Here is a 27066-nt window from a genome sequence, read left to right as displayed (position 1 = left end):
CTGTTCTATCGGTTTCTCTTTAGTCACCTTCCACTTCATTAATTGCTTAAGCCCTTCTTTCCTATATTGTTTAGCTCCTTGCTACCCAAAGTGTAATCCATGGACCACCACCACTATCACCCAAGAGTTTATGATGCAAAACCTCAGCCCCACCTCAAACAATATCCCCAGGTAATTCTCAAATTAATAAATAAAATCTTTAAAAATTTTTCTCTTTGCACACAGCAGTTTTATTCCCAATATGCTTGTATATAACTTTTTAACTTACTCTTTAATAGTCTTACAGAGTACTTTGTTATCTACTGGAACCCTCACCAAATCTTTTGATAACATAAGTATGTCTCCCATAAGCATTATGCTATCCAACTGAAAATTTAAAAATTTCAGAGGATTTCACTTTCAGAATGACATATGAGAAGCTCCATGGACCCACCCCCCAGCAAAACTGGAGAAAATTATTTTTTAAAACAATCATTTAAAGTCTCTGGAAATTGTCCTAAGACTATATGGAAAATAAAGAAACAAAAAAAATCTACTAAAACTCAGTAAGAAAATTAAGAGTCTGTAGTATTTATAAAAAAACAATGCTCACTCCTTATCTCCTCACTCCAGGCTCAAAACAAGATAGAAACTCCACTCCAGACTGATACAGCCAAGAATAGAGGCACCCTCTCCTCATAACTCCCTGTCAGAGAATTATCTTTCCGCAAGGAGCAGGACATCAGCATTATTCACCTTGATTCCAGCTATCTGTTGCTGACTAAAGATGAAAAAGAAAATCTAAATCAAAAAACTACCCACAAAAACAAAAATTAAAAACAACCCTATCGTCTCAACTTGAGAAAAGCATCTGACAAAATAAAATCCAACACTATTCCATTATAAAAATACTTAAAACAGAACTTCCTCAAACTGATAACAGACATTTATGCAAAACCCATGGCTAATACCATACTTAATGATAAATGACTAGATGCTCTTTTGCTAAGATCAGACCCAAGAGTAGGGAGTCCATATTCACGACTTCTATTCAACATTGTACTAGAGGTTTTAAGTCAGGCCATTAGGTAAGAAAAAGAACTAAAAGGCTCCCAGACTGGAAAGGAAGAAGTGTAACTATCTTTACTCACAGATGACACAATCTGGTGTATAGAAAATCCTAAGAAATTTGGTGAAAAACTATTAGAGTAAATGAACAAGTTAAGTAAGATTGAAGGATACAAAAGTATTAATACATAAAAATCAACTGCATTTCTATGTATTTGCAATGAACAATCCAAAAATTGAAACTTAATTTAACAATTGCATTTACAATAACATCCAAAAGAATAAAATACCTAGGAGTAAATTTAACAAAACAAGCATAAAGCAAATATGATGAAAACTATAAAACACAGTTGAAAGAATTAAAGATCTAAATAAAAAAGAAAATATCTCATGTCCATGAAGTTATAACATTATTAAGAACCAATACTTCCCAAATTGATCCACAGGTTCAGTGCAATCCTTATCAGATTCCCATATGGCTTCTTCGTACAAATTGACAACCTTATTTTGAAGTTGATATAGAATTGCCAGAAAGTGGGGCGCCTGAGTGGCTCAGTCAGTTAAGCGTCTTGACTCTTGATTTCAGCTCAGGGCATATCAGGGTCATGAGATCCAGCCCTGTATATGGGTTCATCACTCAGCCAAGAGTCTGCTAGAGATTCTCTCTCCCTCTCCCCCTCTCCAACACACACATTTTCTCTCTCTCTCAAATAAATAATTAAATAAATGTTAAAAAAAAAAAAAAAATTCCCAGCAATCAAAATAGCCAGGACAATCTTAAAAAATTCCCAGCAATCAAAATAGCCAGGACAATCTTAAAAAAGAAGAACTGAAGGAGCAGGAGGCTTAATATTCAATTGGCATTTCAGAACAAAGTTGGAAGATTTGGGGTGCCTAGGTGGCTCAGTGGGTTAAGCCTCTGCTTTTAGCTCAGGTCATGGTCTCAGGGTCCTGGGATGGAGAACCACATCAGGCTCTCTGCTCAGCAGGGGGCCTGCTTCCCCCTCTCTCTGCCTGCTGCTCTGCATACTTGTGATCTTTCTCTCTCTGTCAAATAAATAAAAATCTTAAAAAAAAAACCAAAGTTGGAGGATTTTCCCATTTCAAAACCTAACTACAAAACAACAGTATTCAGCATAGTATGGTACTGCATAAGGCTAGACATATAGATAAATAGAAAAGAATGGAGCATCCAGAAATAAAAAATAAAAATAAAAATAATTTTTTAAAGATTTTAATTTATTTGACAGAGAGATCACAAGTAGGAAGAAAGGCAAGCAGAGAGGGAGAAGCAGGCTCCCTGCTGAGCAGAGAGCCAGCCCCATGCGGGGCTTGATCCCAGGACCCTGAGATCATGACCTGAGCTGAAGGCAGAGGCTTAACCTGTTGAGCCACTAGGTGCTCCCAGAAATAAGTTTATACACCTATGGTAAACTGACTTTCAACAAAGATGCTAACACCATTCAATGAGAAATTGCAAAAAATGGTTCTTGTATAATTAGATAACAACATGAGAAAGAATGAAGTTGGACCCTTACCTCAAACCATATTAAAAAAAAAAAAAAAAAACCCAACTCAAAATGAAACAAAGACCTTTCTGTATGCTAATGTATAACTAAAACTATAAAACTCTTAGAAGACTTCTTAGAAGAAAACTTAAAAGTAAATCTTCATTATATTAGATATTGTGATAGATTCTTAAACTTGACACCAAAAGCATAAGTCACCAAAATTTTAAACTTCAAACAACACTAAGAAAGTGAAAATAATGACTACAGAATGGGAGAAAATATTGCAAATCATATCTCTGATAAAAAGACACATATCTGGATGTGCCTGGGTAGCTCAGTCAGGTGAACATCTGCTTCAGCTCAGGTCATGATGTCAGGGTCCTGGGATTGAGCCCCACATCAGGCTCCCTGCTCAATAGGGAACCCGCTTCTCCCTCTCCCTCTCCTCCAGCTTAGGCTCTCACTCTCTCTCTCACAAATAAATTTAAAAAAAATTTTTTTAAAGACACATATCTGTAACATACAAAGAACACTTATGACTCAATAATAGACAGAAACCCAGTTTAAAAATGGACAAGGAATCTGAATAAATATTTCTCCAAGCCAGATATAAAAATGGCTGATTAACACAAGAAAAGATGCTCAGCATCATTAGCCAACAGGGAAATGTAAATCAAAATTACAATGAGATACCACATCATACCCACTACGATAGCTGGAATCAAAAAGTCACATAGAAACAAGTTTGGGCAAAGATGTGGAAAAACCAACATGCTCATACACGGCTGGTGGGAATGTACAATGGTATGACCACTTTGGAAAGTGATCTGGCAACTCCTCAAACAATTAAACAGAGTAATCATACGATCCAGTAATTCCAGTTCAAGGTTGCAAGAGAAATGAGAACATATGTCCACATAAAAACTTACACATGAAAACTTATATTAGCATTATTCATACCATTCAGAAGGTAGAAATGATCCAAATATCTACCAACTGATGAATATATAAACACAATGTTGGCAGATCCATAAAATGGAATGTTATTCAGCAATAAAAAAGTACTGACATATACTACAACTTGGCTGAACCTTGAAAACATTATTCTAAGAAGCCAGTCACTAAAGACAACATATTTTATGATTCCGTTTATATAAAATGTATAGAATACATCTCAAACTAAATATTGTATTACTATTACTTCAACTAAAAATAAATAAGCATACAAATAAATAAACAAATGAAATGTATATAATAGGCAAATCCATACAGACAGAAAGTAAATTAGTGCTGCTTTGGTCCAGTGGGAAGAAAAGGACAGGAAAGTTACAGGTAAAGGATGAGAGGAGTCTTTCTGAAGTGATGAAAATATTCTAAAATTGACTGCAATGCAAGTGATGGTTGCACATATCTGTGAATACACAAAAGTAACACTGAACTGTACAAATTATATAGGAGAAACAAGAGACATTTTTTAGCTGTGAAACTTGGACTTCCTGTTACAAAAACAAAAAAGGATGCTGAATAACAAAATATTAAATATGTATGAACTGATTTTTCATTTGGTTTAGTTAACTGCCTTGAATAAAAATAAGAAACAAGGATTTGCATTTTATCCCCTTTCATTCAATGTAGATTTCCAGGTCCTCAGGGATTTTCTGTTTTAAGTAAATGGACAACAATAACCAAAAATCAGGTTTTCAATAGCTATCATCTCCCTTCACTAGAAAGGAAAATAATAGCTAACACTTACTAATCATTTACTAAGTCCCAGGCAGTGTTCTAAGTGCTTTGCAAATACTCTATTTTAATCTTCAAAACAGAACTACAAAGTAAAAGGCACGTACTACTATTCAGGTATCCCTGAATACAGAGAGGTTAAAAATCCACCCAAGAGGTCACAACTAGTAAGTAATAGAAGTAGCATCCCAAAGCAGACTGTCTACTCCAAAGTCATAAACACCCCACAAAGACTAAAATGGTATACTCTGTTGATACTAATTGAAATCACAGCAAGTTAAAACTGCAAGAAAGTATTTTCATACACCTAAATAAATTTTTTTTTAAATTTATTTATTTGAGAGAGAGAGAACATGAGGGGTGGAGAACAGAAGGACAATCAGACTCCTTGCTGAGCAGGGAGCCGCACACAGGGGTGGATCCCAGGTCCCTGGGATCATGACCTTAGCTAAAGGCAGATGCTTAACCAACTGAGCCACCCAGGCACTCCCACCTAATTTAATTTTTAAAGGATGACTAGAAAACAATTATTTGTAGGTTTAAAAGGTCCATACCTATGACCACAAGTGATTGATTTCTTACGTCTCATTAGAATAAACAGAAGATAATCTCTTTATCCCCTAAACTCCAGAAATACTCTTCCACACTTAACATTTCCTTGTTTTTAATACTTACTTACATACATTATCTTTCACAGCAAAGTTTACTGAGATTTAGGGGTGCCTGGGTGGCTCAGTGGGTTAAGCCTCTGCCTTGGGCTCGGGCTCAGGTCATCATCTCAGGGCCCTGGGATTGAGCCCTGCATAGGGCTCCCCATTCAGGGGAGAGCCTGTTTCCCTCTCTCTCTCTGCCTGTCTCACTGCCTACTTGTGATCTCTCTCTCCGTCAAAAAAATTAATGAAATCTTTAAAAATAAATTTAGTGAGATTTAGTCTTCATTTAAGATATGGATGTTTTAACACCCCATTGGCCTAGTCCTACAACATAGAAGGATGACTAGAAGAATTGCTGCAACAAAGATTACCCCAAGAATCCTATGGAAAGAAAATGTGGGGGCACCTGGGTTGCTCAGACTGTTAAGCATCCAGTCTTGACTTGAGCTCAGGTCATGATCTCAGGGTTGTGAGACTGAACCCCGAGTTTGGTTCCACACTGGGCACAGAAACTGCTTAAAATTATTTCTTTTTCTCTTTCTCTCTCTCCCCACCCCTTTACCCCTCATCTTCTCTCTCCCTTTCAAAAAAAGAGAGAGAGAGAATATGTGGATTAGAAGGCAGATGCCCCAGGTGCCCCAAGAATGCTGCTTTTGAAGACAATATTATAAGCAATTAGTATTAAAATTTTCAATAAAAGAGCATAGGAGAGGGAGTTAAAACATATCTGGGTTCCCTTTTCCATTCCATTTGTCAGAAGAGTGACTTTAAACAAGTCCCTCACCTTCTAATCTCCTAATTGTTCTGGGGGGGGGGGTGGTAAGATAAATAGCCTAACACATGTAACTGCTTAACCATAGGATGTACTCAATTTAAGTGTCAAATAAATGTCATTAGTAACTTAGTAGTAGTAATAGAAGTGGTGGTGGTGGAATGTACTCTGAACCATGCCAGTCTGAACTTCTGGATTGAATATTTAAACAGGACATTTTTTTTTTTAAATGACAGGGGCACCTGGGTAGCTCAATGGGTTAAGCCTCTGGCTTCGGCTCAGGTCATGATCTCAGGGTCCTGGGATCAAGGACCACATCGGGCTCTCTGCTCAGTAGGGAGCCTGCATCCCTTCCTCTCCCTCTCTGCCTGCCTCTCTGCCTACTTATGATCTCTACCTGTCAAATAAATAAATAAAATCTTTTTTAAAATGTTTAAAAATTTAAAATGACAGTAATCTTTCACTGAAATGATAATTGACAGGGATGTTTTATAATAACATCATGTATTTCAAAAATTTTTTTTGTTTCAATAATTTTTGAGAAATATTTGAAAGTATTCTGAGGGATGAGACTTGCTAGATACATCAAAATATGTAACATTAACAACTACTATATACTATGATATAGGATTTTTTCCCCTTCAATAAATGTTTCCACCAAGAACTTGTACCAAAAATGTAAGTGTGTGGATGTACTTTAAGAGCAATTACACACAATTCCACAAAACAAAAAATTCCTTAAACTCAATTTATAAATTATTTGCAAGTTTTTAAAGTTCTTCTAAATACGGATTTAGTCTATTCACACACACACACACACACACAAAAATCCCTGTAATTATTCTCTTTACATATTTCTAACAACTTTAGTTACGACCTATAGTTTTCCTCCTAGCATCTTCAAGTTGTGTAGGTGTGTGATGCGGTTTCATGTTTAAAGTAAAAGTGAGGTGGCAAAAAAAAACAAAACAAAACTATTAATTTCTCCAGGAAATAGAAGTCAATTGTAGGATTTAATTAAGGAAAGGAAGTGCTGATAAAAATTAGCTCAGTGTATCTAAACTGCTGTGGTCTGCAATATAGAGAGAGAAGGAGAAGCAATAATCCTATTACAAGAATTAGAGGGTATTAACGCATGTATCCTACTGCAGTCACAGGCTGAGAATTGCTTTGACCATTGGCTCACAAGACCTATTGAAGTGTCATGGGAAGAGGATGCTAGTGCACCACGTGACATTCCTGAATGGAATCTTGAAAAAAATTTATCAGCCTTTCTCAAAAATGTTCACAAGATTTTCACTTTGTGCTCCTAGTTGCGTTTTTATTTTTAATGCAGACATCATTCCTAAGAAACGTATCATCCAATATATCCCCCCAAACCATTCCGTGGCATCAGCGGATCGATCTTGCCCACAAAACAAAACACAGAAAGGGCATTTACGCTCCCAGTGTTTAATTTCGGACATACTCTTACCTGATGCTCAATCCGGTGGGTCCTGCGCCACCTTTCCTCGAACTCTCCGGAGATTTCCTTGAAGAACGCCTGCCAGGGTCCCAGGGCTGAAACGACGAGAGCAAGAATGGAGGGTGCGGTGCAAAGCAACCCCTCGCTTCACTACTCCCTGTCGTTCCCCTGCTCCAACTTGTTCCACGTCCCAGACGGAGAGAAAGAGCCTCACCAGGGAGCACCACCAACCCCACAAAGTTGGAGCGACACCCACAAGGAGTAAACCTGCATCCTTTCTGTGTCAACCCCGTAGACACGCAGGGAAAACGGCATCAATCCCTTGGAAGAGACCACGCAGGCCACAACAACGGCAAGTCCTGCTTCTCACAAAGAGGAGGAAATGGTGAGGGAGGCAATCAGTGGGATGTAGCAAACAGAGGACAGCAACGGCGGAAGAGACAACTCCCCGCTCCCGCCTAACTCCAAGCCGTCTTCGCCCTGTTGTCATAGCACTTTACAACGAACGCCGCTGCGCAAGTCAGTCAGCCGAGCTCCGACGCCTTCTGGGGATTGTAGTCCAGAGCGGCTGAGAGGGTGGAAGGCAGAAGACTTTTCCTGCGTCGGTCCGGTCGGGATCAGATTTCTAAAGGAGAGGGCTGGAGTGAACCATTCCCTGGTCCTCATTAGCACAGAGATAATGAATACCATTCCCTTTCCCGTCCTTGGACAGTTCCTCAGAAATTGGGTCCCAGGAAGACCAGATTCCCGCCTCCGCTGTGGACGCAGACCACGCCCCCCCACGCCATCCCCGTCCCGCGTGTCAGCGCGCGGGGTGGGGCTTCGCGCGGGGGCGAGACTCGCTCAGGAGGGGCGGAGCGTCCGCGCTCCTCCGCGGGCTCGCGCTTCCCATCCTTCAGAAACAGTTACTTTTCCCGCTCGGAGGCCAAGGAGGCAAAGGTATGGACCAGGCGGCGGTGGCCAGGTGGCAGGAGCGAGAGCCAGTGTGCGAGGCCCGATGGCTGGGTAGTGCTGGCCCAGGACACATTCACCTTGAAGAGGAAGACAGGGGCGGAAGACCAACATCGTGGAGGCGGTGGAGCATTTGAACAATTTCCAGGTGCTTATCTTTTCCTAGGAGAAAAAGTGCTGCTCTGAGGTTTTTATACATGGCTCCTGATCCCTTGTGCAGTCTCTCTTGAGCATAGACCTTAGAGTGGATTATCTGGCATATAGGTAGGTAAATGTTCAATTTTACAATTGAACATAATAATAATGCCAGTTTTTTAAAATTTTTTTTCATCTTTGTTTTCAAAACCAAAGGGGTGCCCCTAGAATAAAAGATTTTTTTTAAATCATATAATAAAATACTGTGTGAAAATTACCTTCAGGGTGCGTGGGTGGCTTAGTTGGTTAAGCAGCTGATTGTATCTAAGCTCAGGTCTTGATCTGAGTATAATGAATGAGTTCAAGTCCTATATTGGCCTCGATGCTGGACATGAAGCCTACTAAAAAGAGAGAGAGAGAGAAGGAAAAAGAAAAAATTATCTTGAACTACCAATTTATATTTCAACCCACCAAGATATGTAACTACTTAATTTTAAAAAAACATATTCCTTGTGACAGGAGGAAGGGTTGATATCCAAATTCATTCTATTTCAGTGACAGCATGGGACAGTGTGAAGAATACTATTTGCTGGGAAACCTCAGGTAACTTATCATTTCTGGCATAAAAAGCTTATTTTCAACAACTGGGTGCCATAATTCCTCCTAATGAGTGCAAGAGTTTAAAAAAAATAGCTGTAGTTTTTTTCCATCTTTGTGTGGCCATTTCTTTACAATGTGACTTTGTAGCTCTACCCTTAAATCTAAATTTAACTTGCTTTGGTCAATGAAACATTAGTAAATATAATGAAAGCAAAGCTTCAAAAAGTGCTTCTCCCTCACATGCTTCTCTTGAAGATACTGCAACCACTTCTATGTGACTGACCTGTAGAAGCTTGCTGAATGAGGAGAAACATGTCAGGTCATCTCCACTGCTCCTCTAGATACATGAATAAGGTCATTTTAGACCAACCAAACCCAGCAGAGTTAACTAACTGCAGAGATCCATCAAGTAACCCCAAAGCAGAACTGCCCACCCAACAGATGTTATTTTTTTTAAACCTCATGCATATTAGAGACATAAAGGACTATACCTGTTACAAAGGCCAATAATTTATTGAGCCAGGTACACAATAAATATATGTGCCAGACACTATATGAAGCATGTTGGATCATTAAATATTCACAACACAGATCTCAATTATTTTTTGCTTTAACTCATAGGGCAAAATTAATTTGGAAAGATAATACCTAACTTATTTGCATGTGATGCCCTCTGATACTTCTACTTTCTATTCTTTCCTTTTTTATTTCATGGTTTATGATATTGCTGCCAATTCCCTGAGTGGATTTCACAATCCTCTAATGACTCTTGACCCCAAATTTGAACAACATGAACATAGCATTTATCAGTCCAAATCAATATTTCTAGAATGAATGAATGTCAAAAAGGCACATTTGGCACATCAATAGCTGCAGAATATGTGTAGCATCACATAGTATGGGACCATGTGGTAGCTAGAGAAATGTTTAAAATTCCAGTATGATAATGACTTCTTCCAACTTTGTTTTCTTCATTTCCTTCCTACCACACTTACTATAAGATCCAGTACTTCACAAGGTCTACAAGATCCTGGAAAGTCTTGTCCGGTCTGCCTCTCCGGCCTCATTTCATCACTCTTCTCCTTGCTCCCCAGGCTTCAGCCCCACACTTGCCTTCTCTCTCAATTTCTTCGGTACATGAAGCCCCTTTTCCACAGGCTACTCTGCCTCTTGGGATACTTTCCTTTGCTCCACCAGCTTCTACTCTGCTGATATTTCCTTCCCCATGGAAGGCTTCGTGGGCCACCACTAGAATAAGTACCCCTATACATCTCCATAGAACTGATCATAACTGAAATTTTAAGATATGGGTAATTGTCAGTTCAACATTTTTCTTATGTAAGCTCCACAAAGGCAGAGACAGGTTTCTCCTCCAGACTCAGAACACATTCACACAGCAGGTCTAATTCAGTGTTTGATGAATGAATAAATGAATGTTTTTGAAATTTTTATTAGCTCTTTCCTTCACCTTTATAACCTTACATCTTCTGGCTCTCCCCAGAGTTCAGACGACTCCCTAGTTCAGAGATAAATCTGAGTGGCTCACACCAACCAAATGACTGGAATGCTTCCTTCCCTCCTGGGGTGGCTTTGGCAGCTGGCAAAGCTTGGGTGCCTGAGGCCTATGACCATTAGTGAGTGGGTTCTTGCTCAGGAGACTCCATGGGCCCTGATACTATCAGGACCCAGGAAAACTCACCTCAAACATAGACAAAAAGTGCTCAGATATATGGAATCACACCAGTAGCAGGGACTTGCACACAAGCTGGGACCAAGAACTTCACCATTCACAGACTGAGTTATTGAGTATCTTCACTTCTCATGTGTGAGAACTGTAAGAGGCTCTAAAGTGTAAGAAGAAAACCTTATGTTTCTAAATAATTAATTATACTACCATTATATTCCTTTAGTATCAGGACATCCAGATTTATTTTAAACACTAACTTTGTGGGGCACCTGGGTGGCTCAGTTATTAGGCAACCGACTTGATTTTGGCTCAGGTCACAATCCCAGGGGTTTGGGATGGAGTGCTGCATGAGCCAGGAGTCTGCTTCTGCTTCTCCCTCCCACTTTGGTTCTATAAACCCCCACCCCCGCCACGCTCTCTCTCTTGCTTTCAAATAAATAAAAACCTTCAAAACAAAACAAAACAAAACAAAACTGGGACACCTGGGTGGCTCAGTCAGTTAGGCGGCTGCCTTCTGCTCAGGTCATGATCCTGGGGTCCTGGGATCAAGACCTGCATCAGGCTCCCCACTCAGTGGAGAGCCTGCTTCTCTCTCTCTGCCTGCAGCTCTACTTGTGATCTCTCTCTGCAGCTCTACTTGTAATCTCTCTGTGTCAAATAAATAAATAAATCCTTTTAAAAAAGTAACTTTGCAACCATTGTCTCTGACAGAGTTCTTTAGTCACAGACAACAGAATCCATTCTATCTGATTAAACAAAAGCTAGTTTTAATGGAATCAGGTAGTTCATCAAACCTCTAGGAGACCCAGAAAACCAGATTTAAGCACCTCACAGCCAGGGTATTTATGGGGCATTAACTGGTCTAAGTAACTTGCATCATCTACTAGATGTTTTATGCACCAGTTCTTCCCTCCAGGGGGAGAACCTAATTCCCAAGCTCTAGGACATATCAGTGTAATACTGTGTTTCTGTCTGTAGCCCTTGTGCATTCCTTCATTTGGATCTTCTCTAATAAATACGAAGCAATTTCTTATATACCTTAAGTATTAACCATATTGAATGCCACATTTGAGGGGAATATTCCCTATCCTATTACTTTTACTTCTTTGTGGTTTCTTCCATTATGTTAAAGCTAAATAGTGAGCGGAACTTCACATATCAGATGCATTTACAAAATACAACCTAGTTAAGCACTTGAACAATTCGCAGCCTGGCTCCATGACTTCTACTGCTGCATCCTTGGGCATGCTATTTAACTCTCTCGGCCTCCTTATCTATAAAAGAAGGGTAATACATACAGGTAATAACAGCACTTAGTACGTTTTTAAAGATTAAATCAACTTTTTTTTTAAGATCATTTATTGATTTATTTGACACAGAGAGAGAAAGATCACAAGTAGACAGAGACACAGGTAGAGAGAGAGAGGAAGGGAAGCAGCCTCCCTGCTGAGCAGAGAGCCCGATGTGGGGCTTGATCCCAGGGGCTTGAGACCATGACCTGAGCCGAAGGCAGAGGCTTTAACCCACTAAGCCACCCAGGCGCCCCTAAATCAACTTTTCTTACTGGCTCAGCTCAGTGATGAGCACATAAAAAGCGCTCAGTGTCTACAGCCTTCCGCGCGGCACCCAAACCTTGTCAAGATAGACTGCAGGCTGGCTCTGTCTTAACCAAGCGCTGGAAAATTAGAGAATTACTCTGAGGTGTCTTACTTTCTTCAAAGCTGGGTGAATCCCAGCACCAAGTAGCACAGCCAGAGTCTAGCCAGGGGGGCTGCAAAGCCTCCGGGTTCGGGTCCCCGGGTCCTCCCAGGGGAGGGGCGCGCGCGAGGGGGCGGGGCTCCCCGGCCGTCCCGCAGGCCTCCACCGCCCAGCTCGCGGCCGCCGCTAGGGGGCGCGCTCCGACCCCGGTCGGCCTAGCGGCGGGGCCCGGGAGCTCCCAGCGCGGACTTGGGGCCACTACACGGGAGGCGGCGGGGAGGCCTGACGGGAGGCGGGGACCACGAGGCTTCGGCGGGGACAGCGGGCCCTACTCGGGCGGGCGGCGGGAGGGGGCGCTGCGGGCCCGGCCGGCCGCGGCGTGAAGGAAGTGCCGTCTTCGCCGCCTCTGCCGCCTGAGGTGCGCCGCCGCGCCACCTCACCCGGCGGGCCGCGATGTCGTCCCGGCCGGGGCGCGACGATGCGGGGGCCGGGGGAGTGCGGCGGCCGCGGGAGCCGGCCGAGCAGGAGCTGCAGCGGCGCCGGGAGCAGAAGCGGCGGCGGCACGACGCGCAGCAGCTGCAGCAGCTCAAGCACCTGGAGTCCTTGTGAGTTCCCGCCGCCCCCGCTCCTCCGAGAGGCGCTGGGTCGCGGTGAGCCGGCGCCGCGGGGGCGCGGGAGGCTGGGTTCCCGGGGACCCGTGCGGCGCTGGCGCCCGGACTTGCAGTCGCGCCTCCGCGGGGAGGGAAGGGCCGTTCCCCCGGCGCGCCGAGCGGCCTGGCCCGGCAGGGGAGCTCGGGCTTTACTCCCCGCCCGAGGTCGTGCGGCCGCGGCTCTGCTTGGCGCTGAGGACCGTGCGGCACTCCGTGGTCGCTGGGTGGGGAATTGGGGACTGAACACGCGGCAGGTGCGGTGAGCGCTGCCGTCCTGCCCTTTCAGGGTGGTCGGTTCACGGGGCCCGCCGGGCACCGGATAACCCCCCATTCCCTTCATCTGCGGCTGAGAAGGGAAGAGAACACGCCGTCCTCTACCGTTAGTGCGGTGGGGAGGGCAGGGCTGGAGAATGGGGTGACGGACCTGTCCCTAAAGATCCCAAAGACGGAAGAGTGGAGACTTGTTCTCTTTAGTCCTGAGGGCTTTTACCAGCAAGACGGGTGGGGGCTACAAAGAGGCCAATTCCAGCTCAGCCAAAAGAATTAGGACCAGAGTCTCCTGGGGTTGCTGGTCAGCAACCGAAAGGGGCGCGGTGCGCCCCCAGCTCCAGCGGGATCAGGGAGAGAGTCTGGAAGCCGCGGGAGGAGGGCGGATTGGAAAGGAGACTGAAACCTCAGGTAGGAGGTGGAGTCCTGACCTTCCAGTTCTTTTCTGTGATTCTGTCTTTCTGTAGTTAGCTGGCAGACTTGTAAGATTGGTGCTCACGGAGTTCTTCCAAACATTCTTCGATTCTATTTCAGGCACTTGCATTACCTAAGCTATGATGTAAGGAATAATCCGCAAAGAAATCAGATTCTTTATAATTAACCTGGGAGCTTTAACACAAAATGCATTGCACTGTTGGAGGCTGGCCTGCTCTTTTCAGTGTGACCCCTGAGCTGAATTTCACCCCAGTGAGGCAGTGGTTACAGGATACAGGCCCTACATTGCTAGTGCCCCCAGTCCTGGCCCCTTTGGGCCCTCTGTGGTCCTGTCCTATGCAATGCAGATGTTCAAATATCTTTCCCTAGTACAAGCCTGAGCTTCACACAGCCCACTCTGACCCTGGGTATCTTTAACAGTGGGACACCAGATAGTAGTTAACACTATACATTTATTTTGTAGCTCACAGAGCACTCATAGATGTCAGAGAGATTATAACCTCCTTTTGCAGATGAGGAAATGCAGGTTCAGCAGTTAAATAACTTGATCAAGGATACATTGACCTGTAAACAAGCAAAAATAAAGAGGGACCCAGGCATCTGATTCCCGAATCAGTGGGATTTTTCCACTACAGGGATTTAAACTTTCTGGGCTGCTGACATATTTGGTTTGGCTAATTCAGGGACTTTTATTGTTAGAGTAATACTTTAATTTAAACATCAAATAGTACTAAGGCACTAATTTCAAAAAGTAGTGGTTCACATCCCTGTTCTGTAGTCACCCATACACTCCCTTCAACCCTCCCTCCAACCAAGTTTACAATAAGGAAACAGTTTTTTTCTTCTAGGACTTAACTACTTATTTCCAAATTATATGCTTAAGCTGCTTTTTTAGATTGAACAATAACCATTACCTGTAAACCTCATGTCACATACATGAGGTTTTAGTTTTCTTTCCCTACCATTCTTACATCCATCCTTCTAATATAGCTCCCTTATAATTTTTGTTAACTCAGTAGTTGGTATTAACATTATTTTAACTATTCGGTATTGTTTACGTTTGCACCAAAAGATGTTTTGTGATTTGTTTTGATTTCTAGCACAATTGTTGTTTTTCATCTAGTTAATAAGCACCTCGATTTTTTTTTAAGATTTTATTTATTTATTTGACAGAGAGCACAAGTAGGCAGAGAGGCAGAAAGAGAGGGGAAGCAGGCTCCTTGCTGAGCAGAGAGCCCAATGCAGGACTTGATCCCAGGACCCTGAGACCAAGACCTAACCCTAAGGCAAAGCCTTAATCCACTGAGCCGCCCAGGCGCCTCGATTTTTTTCATTTGCCTGAACTTCCTATTACCTGCAGCTAATTTTATTTGAAAGGCTTTAAAAGCTAAGAGTACTTTTTCTACATGTTCCTACATATCAGACAGCCATCAGTCTGTTCATTTTTAAAACAGAATCTTCCTTCTGTTCTCCAGTACACTTTGGTTACATTCTAGCCCTGGTGTAAAACTGCTTTCATCACTCTTCGGTCTTGGACCCCATTTCTAGACCCTGTGTCTTCCTTTCTTTCTTTACCTCATTTTGTTCAAGTATATTATGTTATTTACTATAAAAAGTGCATTGGGCCAGGGTGCTGGGTCTGCCTTTGGCTCGGGTCACAACCCCAGGGTCCTGGGATGGAGTCCCACATCTCCTTCTGCTTGCTGCTCCCCCTACTTGTGCTCGTTTTTTCTCTCTCTCTGACAAATAAATGGGTAAAATATTTTTTAAAAAATGCACTGGGGTAAATTTGTTGAGTCTTTACATATCTGAAAATGCCTTTATCCTACCCTCAAACATGAAAGTTAGATGGGCTAAGTACAGAATTCTAGGCTAGAAATTATTTTCACTTGCTTTTAAAGGTGGTATGCCACCATTTTCTAGCTCCCAGTATTGCAGAGAAATCTGATGCCATTCTGATTCCTTTTCTTTTGTAAAGAAATTGTTCTTGCTCCCCTTTTGCAAGCTTTAAAGAATCCTTTATACTTAGTATTTTGCAGGGTTTTTTTTTTTTAAGATATATTTATTTATTTTAGAGAGAGAGCATGCATGGAGGGAGTGGAAGAGGAAGAGAATCTCCAGCAGACTCCACACTAAGTGGGGACCCCGATTTAGGGCTCAGTCTCACAACCCTGAGATCATGACCTGAGCTGAAATCAAGAGTCAGACACTTAATCAACTGAGCTACCCAGGTGTCCCTTGCAGTTTCATGATGTGAACTTCTTCTCACCAGATTTCATATTTTTTTTTAATTTTCTCGATACTTCGTGGTATTTAATATTCATATATGATCTGTGTTTTAATTTCCTTTCCTTCATTTTGCTTTTTCTTACTTTTAGACTACTGTGATCCTCTTTTCATTCTACTTTTTTTTTTTTTTTTTTAAGATTTTATTCATTTGTGACAGAAAGATAGCAAGAAAGGAAACACGAGCACAGGGGGCTGAAGAGGGAGAAGCAAGCTCCCACTGACCAGGGAGCCCAATATGGGGCTGGATCCCAGGACACTGGGACCATGACCTAAGCTGAAGGCAGACGCCTAACGACTGAGCCACCCATATGCCCCTTCATTCTACTTTCTATAAGATTTAGCTTCTAATCCTTCCACCATTGTACTTTTAAGTTTTGATTTTTAACTTTGAAGAGTTTCTTGTTCTGGGAATTCTTTTTCTCATAGCATTCTATTGTTTCCTCAATAACAAATCTATGATCTTTAAGGATACTCATTTTTTCTTTTTTCATTTACTTTCTTCTTTGTTGTCTGTTTCTTCTTGCCTTTTTCTGTGATTTCTTTTACTGCGAGGTTTTTTCCTAATGTTCAGGGATCCTTGGATCTCCCCCCATTAAGAGTGAGGCATTATAAAGCTGTTTTGAAGGGAGCAGTTGGGAGAGAGAGAGAATGCAAAAGTGCTGGTTTATTGACTGGTAAGTCTCACCGTAGGGATATCAGACTGCAATGAAAAGGAAGACAAATAGCTAAGTTAGCCAGCCAGCCATGTAAAATGGGAAGCCTCAAAGTGGTTTTTTAAAAATTGAATTCAAATTCTTTTACCCCCTGGTTGCCTTCAGTAGGTCACCTAATACTCCTCTGGTCAGCTTCTTACACTTGACCTTACCTTTTCTTACCCTTTGTCCATACCTGCCAGGACCCCATAGGCATCTGAATCACCCACCCTGTGCTCTAACCATGCTCCAACCCTATTATTCAAGTGTCCCTTGTCTACTCAACATAACAGAATGGAGATTCTATATATACATGTGGCAGTTTCATCTCTGCCTTCCATCCCATAGGAGTGAGCTATGGGAACAACAACGACTGGAATTGAGTATGCTTACATGAAGGACTTTTCTAAAAGAAATCTTATGCCAACACTCAGGAATATAAGAGTATTTTTAAGTACTTGGCAAAATAAAGATTTCTTTCCCCTTTCCCAGTTGGGAAGATAAAGGTTTCTGCTCTCTTATCTAAATTTGGTCTTCATACTGCTCAGAGAAACTTAATATAATCTGAATTAATATATTAGCAAGGCTTCACAGATGGTACAAAATAATGAACCTCCGTGAACTTTTTTTTTTTTTTACTTCTAAGGATTAACTACAAAGAGTGTACACCTCTCAACTGTGACAGTGCAAAAGACAACTGTATAATAAACACACTCCCATTTTTGTCTGGTTGTTTTTGTTTATTTGTTTGTTTGTTCGTTTAAGTAATTTCTATACCCAGCATGGGGCTCAAACTCAAAACCCTGAGATCATGAGTCAATATGCTCTACCAACTGAGCCAGCCAGGCACCCCAAGATCTGTTGTTTTTAATAGCTAAATATTACTTTAGACTTTAAGAGATATCTTTTTTGACATGTTACATAAACTAAAGAATTGTCAAGCCCTCAGAAAAAACATCAACCATGTTCCTTTAAATTTGAAGAAACAGTTGTAAAGTGGACTTTTTAGAGACATCCATTGCTAATAATAACAGATTTCAAAATGTGTAGTTAGTTCTTATCACATTCCTTTTCTACTTAGGCAAAAACTTTTACATATTTTTTAGGAATGTGGATTTTAGTTTGGCCATATGTTATTTGTACACCTCCTGTGACCAAAGAAAGTATTGTTGGATTACTGGATGTTTATGAAGATGATACCTCTTCCCTTCCAATGTCCCTTAAGTCCCAGTCTATAAAGGATAGCATTAATGTTTCTAATGAATGGCTGATGGGGGACTGTAGCACCTTCCTAAAGGCAAATTTCCATTATTCTTGCTAAAAGAGAGGCCTAAGCATATGGCATGCCACAGCTTTCCACCGGAAAATAGTGGAAGTATTTGCTCTGGAAATATCATATCTAAAAAGTTAATTCTGTTTATACCCAAAACAACTTGAGGGACTAAGTCTTCTTCAAGGACTAAGTCCTCCTCTGTCCCTTTAGAAGAACTCTGGATTAACAATGGTGAGGATGAGAGTGGAGAAGCCTCCATCACAATCCTTATTTGGAAGCATCCAGAGATGAAGCCAAAGGGAAGTTTTCTTTGCTGTAATGATTCATGGCATTTCTCATCCTTAATCTGATATAAGGGAAAAAACACTCCTGTTTTCCTTTTCTACACTCATACTATACTCAGAGCACTACTCTGTGTGGGAGTTTTCCAACACCACCAAGAAATTTTCCTTTTTCTCAGAGGACACCAAGTACACATCTTACAGATTTAATTCCGACATTGTCTAGCTGAAGTCAGTGTCAGAACCTTCAGGTGAAGGGCTCAACTCATAAGACTGTCCCTGTGCACACGCTTTAGGTGCCAGTCACAAGTCTATGTTGCTTCTAACCACCTCTGTACAGCAGAGGTTCTGTACAGCAGAGGTTCCCCCAGCACCCCCCTCTAGTTTGGTTAATTTGCTAGAGCAGGTCATAGAACTCAGGAAAACATTTTTATTTACTTGATAACTGATATATTATAAAAGGTTATAGCTCAGGAGCAGCCAGATGAAGCAGATATGTAGGGTAAGGTGTGTGGGAAGGGGCAGGGAATTTCCATGTCCTCTTCCGATATGCCACACCTCCAACTGTTCAAACTTGAAATCTCTGAAATCCATTTTTGGGTTTTTGGTTTTTGTTGTTCTTGTTTGGTCTTTTTAAGATTTTATTTATTTGAGACAGAGACAGCAAGAGAGAGCACGAGCAGGAGGAGGAGAAGCAGCCTCCCTGCTCGGTGAGGAGCCTTACCTGGGGCTCAATCCCAGGACCCTGGGGATCATGACTTGAACTGAAGGCAGACGCTTAACTAACTAAGCCACCCAGGCACCCCTGGGTTGTTTGTTTTTTGTTTTTTGTTTTTTTAAATAGAGTCTTCATTACATTAGCATTATTGATTAATCAGTGGCCATTGGCGATTAATTCAATCTCCCTGGAGGTAGAGCTGAAAGTTCCAACCCTCTTATCACAGAATTGGTTCCCCTGGCAAGCAGGCCTCATCTTTAGGAGGTTTGCAAAAGTCACCTCATTCACATAAACAGTTCGGTTGAAAGGGGTTTGTTATGAATAAAAACTTTTCACCTTTATAGCTCTGGACCTATTTCAGGAACTAGGAACAAAACTAAATATTATAAGAAAAGATGCTCCTATAGCCTTTATACAGGAAATTACAAGGTTTTTAGGAACTGTGTGCCAGATCAGTGAAGACCAAATATATATTTCTTATTATAAGTTTCAATATCATACCCACTAAAGTTGTTTTCTTTCACATCTTAAGAGAAGGGCCAAAGAAAAACATTTCACTTTTCCCTTGGTCTGTTCTCACAACTCCTGTAACCTCCCAATAGTTCATCTGTTCTGAAGGGTCTTTAAAGCTGGTGCATAAAAAGAGGGTCAGGAAAAGAAAACATTAAATCATTAAGTGTTTCTATAATTTGCAGCCATTCTGAAGCATTAAAATGAGTCCTTCCCTGGAGGTTTACAAGGTTAAGGCACAGATCTGAACTGAAATGCTTATGTATTACTCCTTATAGAAGAGGTATAAATATCTTAAAGAGTTTGAAATACTCTTTGAGTACACAGACACCCAGCCTCAGAATTTGCTTCCTGCCTCTCTGGCTTTCTGGGTCTCTCTCAGTTCAGTCCCTGGCCAGAAATAAGGAGGGCCTAGCCAGTCTGGTGCCTGGGTGCCACTGAGCATAGACAGGGGAAGTCTTCTGCTGTAACAAAGTGATTCCTGGTCTGCAAACCAGATGATAGAGGCTTGTCCTTGCTAAAATCTGTGATTAAAAACCCTGTAGCGGGGGGCACCTGACTAGCTCAGGGGGGTTAAGCCTCTGCCTTTGACTTAGGTCATGATCTGAGGTTCCTGGGATTGAGCCCCATATCAGGCTCCGTGCTTCACCCTCTTTCTCTCTGCCTACCTCTCTGCCTATTTGTGATCTCTGTCAAATAAATAAATAAAATCTTAAAAAACAAAAACACTGTAGCTCTGTTTTACATTAACTTGGTGAATGTCAGGGCCTGGCTCAGATAGATGCTGATTCCTCACTTGACATTTCCCCTCAAAACCTCCTTAGAATTATCTGCAGCTGCATGGATTCCCAGTATCAACAACCAAACATGTATGCATTTAATATCTGCACACACTCAACCCACCCCTGCCTCAGAGAGGGCATGAGGTCATTGTCCTTGTTATTACCTCCCTCTAGCCTCATAGTATTTTGCACTGGGTTGGGGAGGGTATTGTCAAAACAGAGGGAAGTATATGGTATATAAATTTTATTGCAATAAATAAAAAGGATAAATGAGCAATGTTGGGCGGGGAATTTTTAGGGAAAACTAGATTTACAACAGTATTTGTGCCCAAACTAAACTGTATTCAGGCTCCGAATTTAAAGTGTTCCTGGAGTCCTCTGCTTTCTAGTGGCAAACATAGTGCTAGAATAATTACTGGATTCAGCTAAACATGTACTAAAAGTCATGGACAAGTGAGCACAGTGGCTCACTGGGCTGGCTATGTGCCCTTACACAATTTATTTAACCCATGAACAGTTACTAATATAAGAAATGCATTGCTGACTTAGAACAGGGTTTGCAGCTCAGTGAAAGAACTCCAGATGTCACAAGATCTGGGTGATTGTCCCAATTCGGCCTCTTAATTGGTGTAGCTTCCAATTGTTGGAATCAATGAGGAAAAATGTTGGAACTGATGTTGGAGAAAAAAAGATGTCAAGAGTCCCTGGCCTGCCCTTCCTTATTCTGAGATTTTAACATGATAGTTTAATACCTGTAATAAGGCATATTTCATGAGCCTCACAAGAGAATGGGGATAGACTTGGCTGAATTCTAATGCCCCACGTACATGGGGGAAAAGGCAGTGATATGAAAGAGGAGTCTCCTGAGTCCCATGGCCTAGAAAGGCAGTAAGCTCAGCTGGGGATGGTGTCTGTGGGAAGTCTGCTGCCAGTTCTCTACCCACCTCCACTTAGGAGCAGCTGGCAAATCCCTGTAAAGCTGCAGATCTATAAAAAGATGTGAAGACTTACCTGGGAAGGCCAGGCTCCTCTGCTGGTCCACATCTAGGCCTTTGTCATGCTAGTGCTCTGGTTCTGAGCTACCTCATAACGCTGCAGAGAGCAATGACTTGCTTTTAACAGAAGGAGCAGAAGCCTGCATTGTGAAGTTCTTTTCCAGAGATGAAAGAGACGTTTGCTGTGACCTATTCATCACTGAGGAAATTGAGGCTCTGAAAGATTAAAGAACTTGTCCAAAGTACACAACAGTGAGAATGAATCAGAATTCAAACCAAAAAACTTTTTACCTATGCTAACAAAAATTCAACCTAATAGATTTGAAGATCTAATTGGCTTTATTAATTGATTCATGAATCCAGCAGCATCCCATCTAGCAAGCAGAGAGATGCTCTAAAGAGTCATAGAAAATGGAAGATTTCTGTAAGCAGGATGGTAAATGAATTTAGTAGCAAAAGAAAAGAAAGGATTGTTCCAGGCAAGCTCACTTTCCCTTAGGTGGAAGAGCAGGGAGTCTTATCATGCAGATCACCTCTTCTTTTGGGGGAGGGATCAAGGGGACCCATGTAACAGATTAGTTTATTGGTACTGATAAGAAAATTCCTGCTGAGGGTTAAGACTACCATTATGGGGGTGGGGGGGTTAAAACTGTAATTAAAATATATATATTAAGGCCCAGTTTGGTGACATGGCCTAAGTGGCTCCATTTGGGGCCTATGGTTTTCTTTTTAACACCCCCAGAGCCCATTCATTTCTAACTGGAAAATGTTACAGCTGGAATGTAGGGTTCTCCACTCCAAAAACTCAAAGCAAAACAGTTGCACAGTTATAAAAAGAGTCAAATAACGAAAATAATGTGATGTAATAATGAGTTTGATGTTCTTTATTCAAGGGAAATAAATCCATGGATTGGGGAGTACACTGCCTCACTCTTCCTAGGGATTTTGGACAACAGCAAGTTTTCTATAGCCTTAGTTCTCTCTTCTGATACTTAGCACTATGCCTGGCATAATTGTTGATTAGTTACTTCTGTAATGAGTAAGCTTTCAAGGTGAACCTTCAGTATTTCCTGAGAATTAAGTTTAGTTTCCCCTATTGTACCTGTTCTTTTTTTTTTGTTAGGAGGAAAATATCAAGTTGGATAGAGGGATCCATTATGTTTGATACCCAATAGTGTGACAGTACTTAAAAATGAGTATGATTACACCTAAAAGTAATAATGTTACCTGTAAATTATAGCCCAATTCAAAAAAAAATTTTTTTAATGTACATGAGTATTTGGTGCTGATTTTCCAGATTTGAAATCCAGAATCCTTAAGGACAATTCCAGCAGAGTGTTGGGAAGTGAAAATGAATTGGGAGCATAGGCATAATGTATGTTCCCTTAGGAATCTTGAAGGGGTACTGAGAACTCGAAAGAAAAGTACATTCCCACACATCATACATCTGCTTACTCTAGCAGCAGTCTTACTAAATGCTGTCTGTCGTCCAGGTACCGTGCAGGGGTCCGAGGCTATCAGAGCAGAGGAGCAGTTGACTCTGCAGGCAGGGTGGGTGGGCAGGATTTGAACCAGGAGCTGCAGGGAAGTGAGAGAGGAAGCCACTAGGACAGATCAACCCCAACCCCATTTCCTTCCCCTGCAATAGGCCCTTCCTCCAGCTTTGCTCCTGCCTCCCCCAGCCCCCATGCTGCTCCCAATCAAGTTAGAAAAGATTTCTCAACCTTCCCCCCACCATGCGCCTCTTCAGTGTTGAGTAAGTGGATGTTTTGCTAGGTAAATAACCTGACAGCTGTGACAGTTTGGAACCATGATTAGCTCACAGGTCTTCTTGGACATTTCCCCTGCAATCTCTTGCTTTCTCTTCTTCAACAATAAAGTCACTGTGCTCCGACACCTAGTTATTACCTCAGTGAATTTCAGCTCTGGATCTCTGCAGGATGTGGTATAGCATCAGTTTATTTATATGGGATCTCTGACTGCTGGGCATATTTTATTAACTGCTTTCGATTTAATGTACTTTTAAGGTTTTACTAAAAATATCCTTTTTATTTTGGCCTACAGTTGCTTTTTGCTCACTAAAATGTGTTACATTCCTGTTAACATGATTGATGATGTTTTTTTCTTTTCATTTCTAGTTATGAAAAACCTCCTCCTGGGCTTATCAAGGTCAGTGTGAAGTTTGTGCGTTTGGTCATCCTCTTAGACATATTTGACTCAGTGCTCAGGCTCAGTACCTTGTTATGAAAACTTGTTGCATGTGATTTTGAATGTCCTTTTATGGAACCCTGCTTCGTCCTGCAGATGCCAGTCGGTTCATACACTTGGGGCTTTCTGTGTGCAGCCTGTGCCTTTGTAGAAATGTTACCAGCCGTGTGTCTGTTCCCTAAGAAACGGTGGCAGGCCCACATGTTCCTCAGAGATCAGACCCCTTCTCCCTCCCTCTCTCTCGCTGTGGCTACATCTTCTCATAGCTGTGCTCCTTCTCTGACTTGCTGCTGGTTTCCTGAGTATCATTAGCTCAGAGAACAGTAGTCTCTGGGGAAACTGGAAGGTCTTCTGGTCCAGCCCCTGGTGCAGGACACCCCCCTGTCCACCTCCACCCCTGGAAGCACCTGGCCCTAGAGTCCAGTCTCTCTGCAGGAGGGAGACCTAGAGGCCTCCATGGAGGCTAGAACAGCTTTCTGCTTGCTCACATTCAGTGAAAAGAAAAGATTATTACAAACCCTTTTATTATAAATTTAATATTCATGGGAACTAAAAAAAATCAGATGGTTAAAAAAAAACCTTTATTGTGTGACAAAGTTATTTGGTGATAAAACACACTTCATAAATATAGCAGGTATGAGATTGTAAAAGTAACAGTGGTTTCCAAGGGAAAATAATTGATTTTAGTTTAACATGTTATTTTTATTATTTTAGGAAATGTTGTTTAACTCTATACTTTGCTTCATTCCACAAGGCTTTTAAGGTAGCAGAAAAGTTTGTGAATCTAATTTTTGTAATCTAGAATTAGGATTTGGAGCCCACAAATCATTCCTAAGTGAACAATACTAGTAATCTCTCTCTTAGAGTAGCTATATCATTTTCATGGGATAGTTCTTCTGGTACATTTATTTCTGGTTTTCCTATCAAATATAATTTGTCTTTCTTTTAGTACTTGAGAGGGTGACTTAGGATGACATGGGCATGTCCAGCCCATGAGAAAGCCAGGCAGTTCTGTGTTCTGAAGCAGGTAAGAGAGAATTCCTGGGCTTTTTTGCCATGTCGTGTACACGCTGTTTCGTTTTTTAGGAAGATGAGACTAAGCCAGAAGACTGTATACCAGATGTGCCAGGCAATGAACATGCCAGGGAATTTCTGGCTCACGCACCAACGAAAGGACTTTGGATGCCACTGGGGAAAGAAGTCAAAGTTATGCAGTGTGAGTACAGGAGAGTTGCAAGAGTTGTACTCTTCTGTACACGCAAGTTATACACCACGATTTATAAAGCGTGTTTACTTTTTTGTTGTTTAATTTGTTGTCACCGCAGCCCTGTTAAGTCAAGGCATAATCTCTATTTTATAGTTAAGGAAGCCGATCTTACATATGTGTTAGTAGTCTGAGCTAAGAAGTAGAGGAGAGCTTTAACTCCAGGGCTTCTGACTCTAAGGGCAGTGGTCACCCACAGGACCACAGCTGCCTTTGGAGTTCACTCTTCGGCAATACTCCAGTAACAAAAAGGATATTCCGTAGTAGAAATGCCAGGAAGGACAAGGGATCTTTGGGTCTTGCATCATCATTCACCACCACACCCCCACACCAGTGGTGTTAAGGTTTCAACCATGTAACCTGAAAAGAGCTGTGAGCCCAGAGGATGGGTCCAGAACAGTGTGTTCATGCACGCCCCCACCCCACCAGGGCCGCAACACCTTCATCCACCTTATGTGGTATTTAATATTTGAAAAAGAGTACTGCTGCCTTTTAAAGATATTTGTATAAAGATTTTTCTTGGACATAATTAAAATAGCAGTTCCTAGTCCCTTTCCCCTATTCGCCTTACCCTACGGGTAACCATGTAGACCTCTCTAAAGAATATTATTTTTATGGAGTGCTTGGGTGGCTCAGTGGGCTAAGCCTCTGCCTTTGGCTCAAGTCATGATCTCAGGGTCCTGAGATTGAGCCCCGCATTGGCCTCTCTGCTCAGCGGGGAGCCTGCTTCCCCCGGCCCCCACCCCCTGCCTGCCTCTTTGCCCACTTGTGCTGTCTGCCAAATAAATAAATAAAATATTTTTTTTAAAAAAGAATATTATTTTGGGAATACTTGGATGTCTTAGTCAGTTATGCATCTGCCTTTGGCACAAGTCATGATCCCAGAGTTCTGGGATCAAGTCCCACATCAGGCTCCCTGCTCAGCCAGGGGCCTGCTTCTCCCTCTTTCTGCCTAATGCTCCCCCAGCTTGTTCACTCTCTCTCTCTGACAAATAAATAAATAAGACCTTAAAAAAGAAGAAGATTATTTTGGGGACACCTGGCTGGCTCAGTCAGAGGAGCACGAAACTCTTGATCTCAGGGTCATGGTTCAAGCCCCACATGGGGTGTTGAGATTATTTAAATAAAACCTTAAAAAAATATTTTGTAGTTTATCTCCATGTATCTAAGACAGGGTTATATCTTGCCTCTCGATTTTTTAGGTTTCTTCATTAACTGTTGACTTCTTACTCGAGATTTTCAGCTTTTTTTTTTTTTAAGGTTTTATTTATTTGACAGAGAGAGAGATCACAAGTAGACAGAGTGGCAGGCAGAGAAAGACAGGGAAGCAGGCTCCCTGCTGAGCAGAGATGTGGGGCGTAATCCGAGGACCCTGAGATCATGACCTGAGCAGAAGGCAGAGGTTTAGCCCACTGAGCCACCCAGGTGCCTCAGATTTTCAGCTCTTTTTTATGTGCCTCCATCCCACCTCATACATATTCTTTCTGTCCCCCATTTTCCCAATACCTTATTATCATAATTTAGTTAAATCTTTTGTGTAAATTTAATTATGATTATCTTCAGAATTGAATCATATACTCAACCACTATGTACTTTATATACTAAACCACTATGTACTTTATACACTAAACCACTGTGTACTTTATATACTAAACCATTATGTACTTTCATACATTCTGCATGTTTTCTTTGCCCTGCAATTAATAGTTGTCTTTTTGTTGTTCTTGTTTTTGCTTTTTTCTGTGTACTGATTTCTAATTCAACTCCTTCAGATGCTTAAGGTATTCTGTTGGGTTTTTTTCCTCCTGAAGAGATTTGTTCCCCGTGCTATCACCCAGGGACCTTCTGTCACCATTCACTCTTCAGTTTCCCTTAACGTCCCTCTTGTGTTTAATCTCCTATTTGCTGTATCTTGGGTCTTTTTTGTTATATTCTCTTTCTGTGGTAGAACACATTCTCCAGCAGCTGAGAAATGGGTTTATGGAAGATAAAATTTTCAAGACTATATTTTTCTGGAAATATCTCTATTTTGTATTTTTAGTTTGCTATTTAGTTAGAATTCTGTTAAAAACAAACTTCCTTCAGAATTTTTAAGGCATTGCTCCATTGCCTTCTCATTTGTAGAATTGCTATTGACAAGTCCAAAGTAATTAAGATTCTGGATGCTTTGATGTAACCTGCTTTTTTGTTGTCTTTGGTGTTTTATTCTTCCTCCCTAGAAGCTTATGAAATCATCTTATTCCCAGTGTTCTGAAATTTCACAAACTGTTTCATTGATTATTTCCTCCCCTCTGTTTTCAGTTCTGTTATTCAGATGAAGGACTTCTTAGATCGATTTTCTAATTTCTGATCTTTTCTCTCCTGTTTTGTTTTCTGCTCTCTAGACTATTTCATCAAGGTAGCTTCCAATCCTTTGATTAAGTTTTTTATTTCAATTCCAAAA

At 41.6% G+C, this 27066-nt stretch overlaps 2 protein-coding genes across 6 annotated transcripts in view; one reads left to right on the top strand and one right to left on the bottom strand.

Moving 5' to 3' along the window:
* BBS9 (Bardet-Biedl syndrome 9) overlaps window positions 1-7961 on the bottom strand; it is a 447161-nt gene extending 439200 nt beyond the window's left edge. The window contains exons 1-2 of one of the 3 annotated variants that reach the window (XM_004762628.3): window positions 7445-7956; window positions 7198-7283 (exon numbers count right to left, since the gene is read on the bottom strand). The gene's annotated coding sequence lies outside the window, so the exon portion shown is untranslated. Of the gene's footprint in view, window positions 1-7197 lie in introns of all 3 variants that reach the window. The other 2 variants (XM_045062860.1, XM_004762629.3) reach the window with 2 other exon arrangements.
* Window positions 7962-8160: 199 nt separating this feature from the next.
* RP9 (RP9 pre-mRNA splicing factor) overlaps window positions 8161-27066 on the top strand; it is a 22969-nt gene continuing 4063 nt past the window's right edge. Inside the window, exons 1-4 of one of the 3 annotated variants that reach the window (XM_004762633.3) lie at window positions 8161-8287; window positions 8830-8877; window positions 23290-23320; window positions 24446-24575. In XM_004762633.3, the coding sequence (XP_004762690.1) occupies window positions 8837-8877; window positions 23290-23320; window positions 24446-24575 (202 nt within the window). In that variant the 5' untranslated portion in view covers window positions 8161-8287; window positions 8830-8836. Of the gene's footprint in view, window positions 8288-8829; window positions 8878-12522; window positions 12910-23289; window positions 23321-24445; window positions 24576-27066 lie in introns of those variants that run through there. The other 2 variants (XM_045062865.1, XM_004762630.3) reach the window with 2 other exon arrangements.

The sequence above is a fragment of the Mustela putorius genome, unplaced genomic scaffold (assembly GCF_011764305.1).
Source record: "Mustela putorius furo isolate JIRA1106 unplaced genomic scaffold, ASM1176430v1.1 tig00003845_pilon_pilon_pilon, whole genome shotgun sequence".
NCBI lineage: Eukaryota > Metazoa > Chordata > Mammalia > Carnivora > Mustelidae > Mustela > Mustela putorius.
The sequence above is the reverse complement of the archived record's forward strand: the minus strand, read 5'-3'. Positions and strand labels throughout refer to the sequence as shown.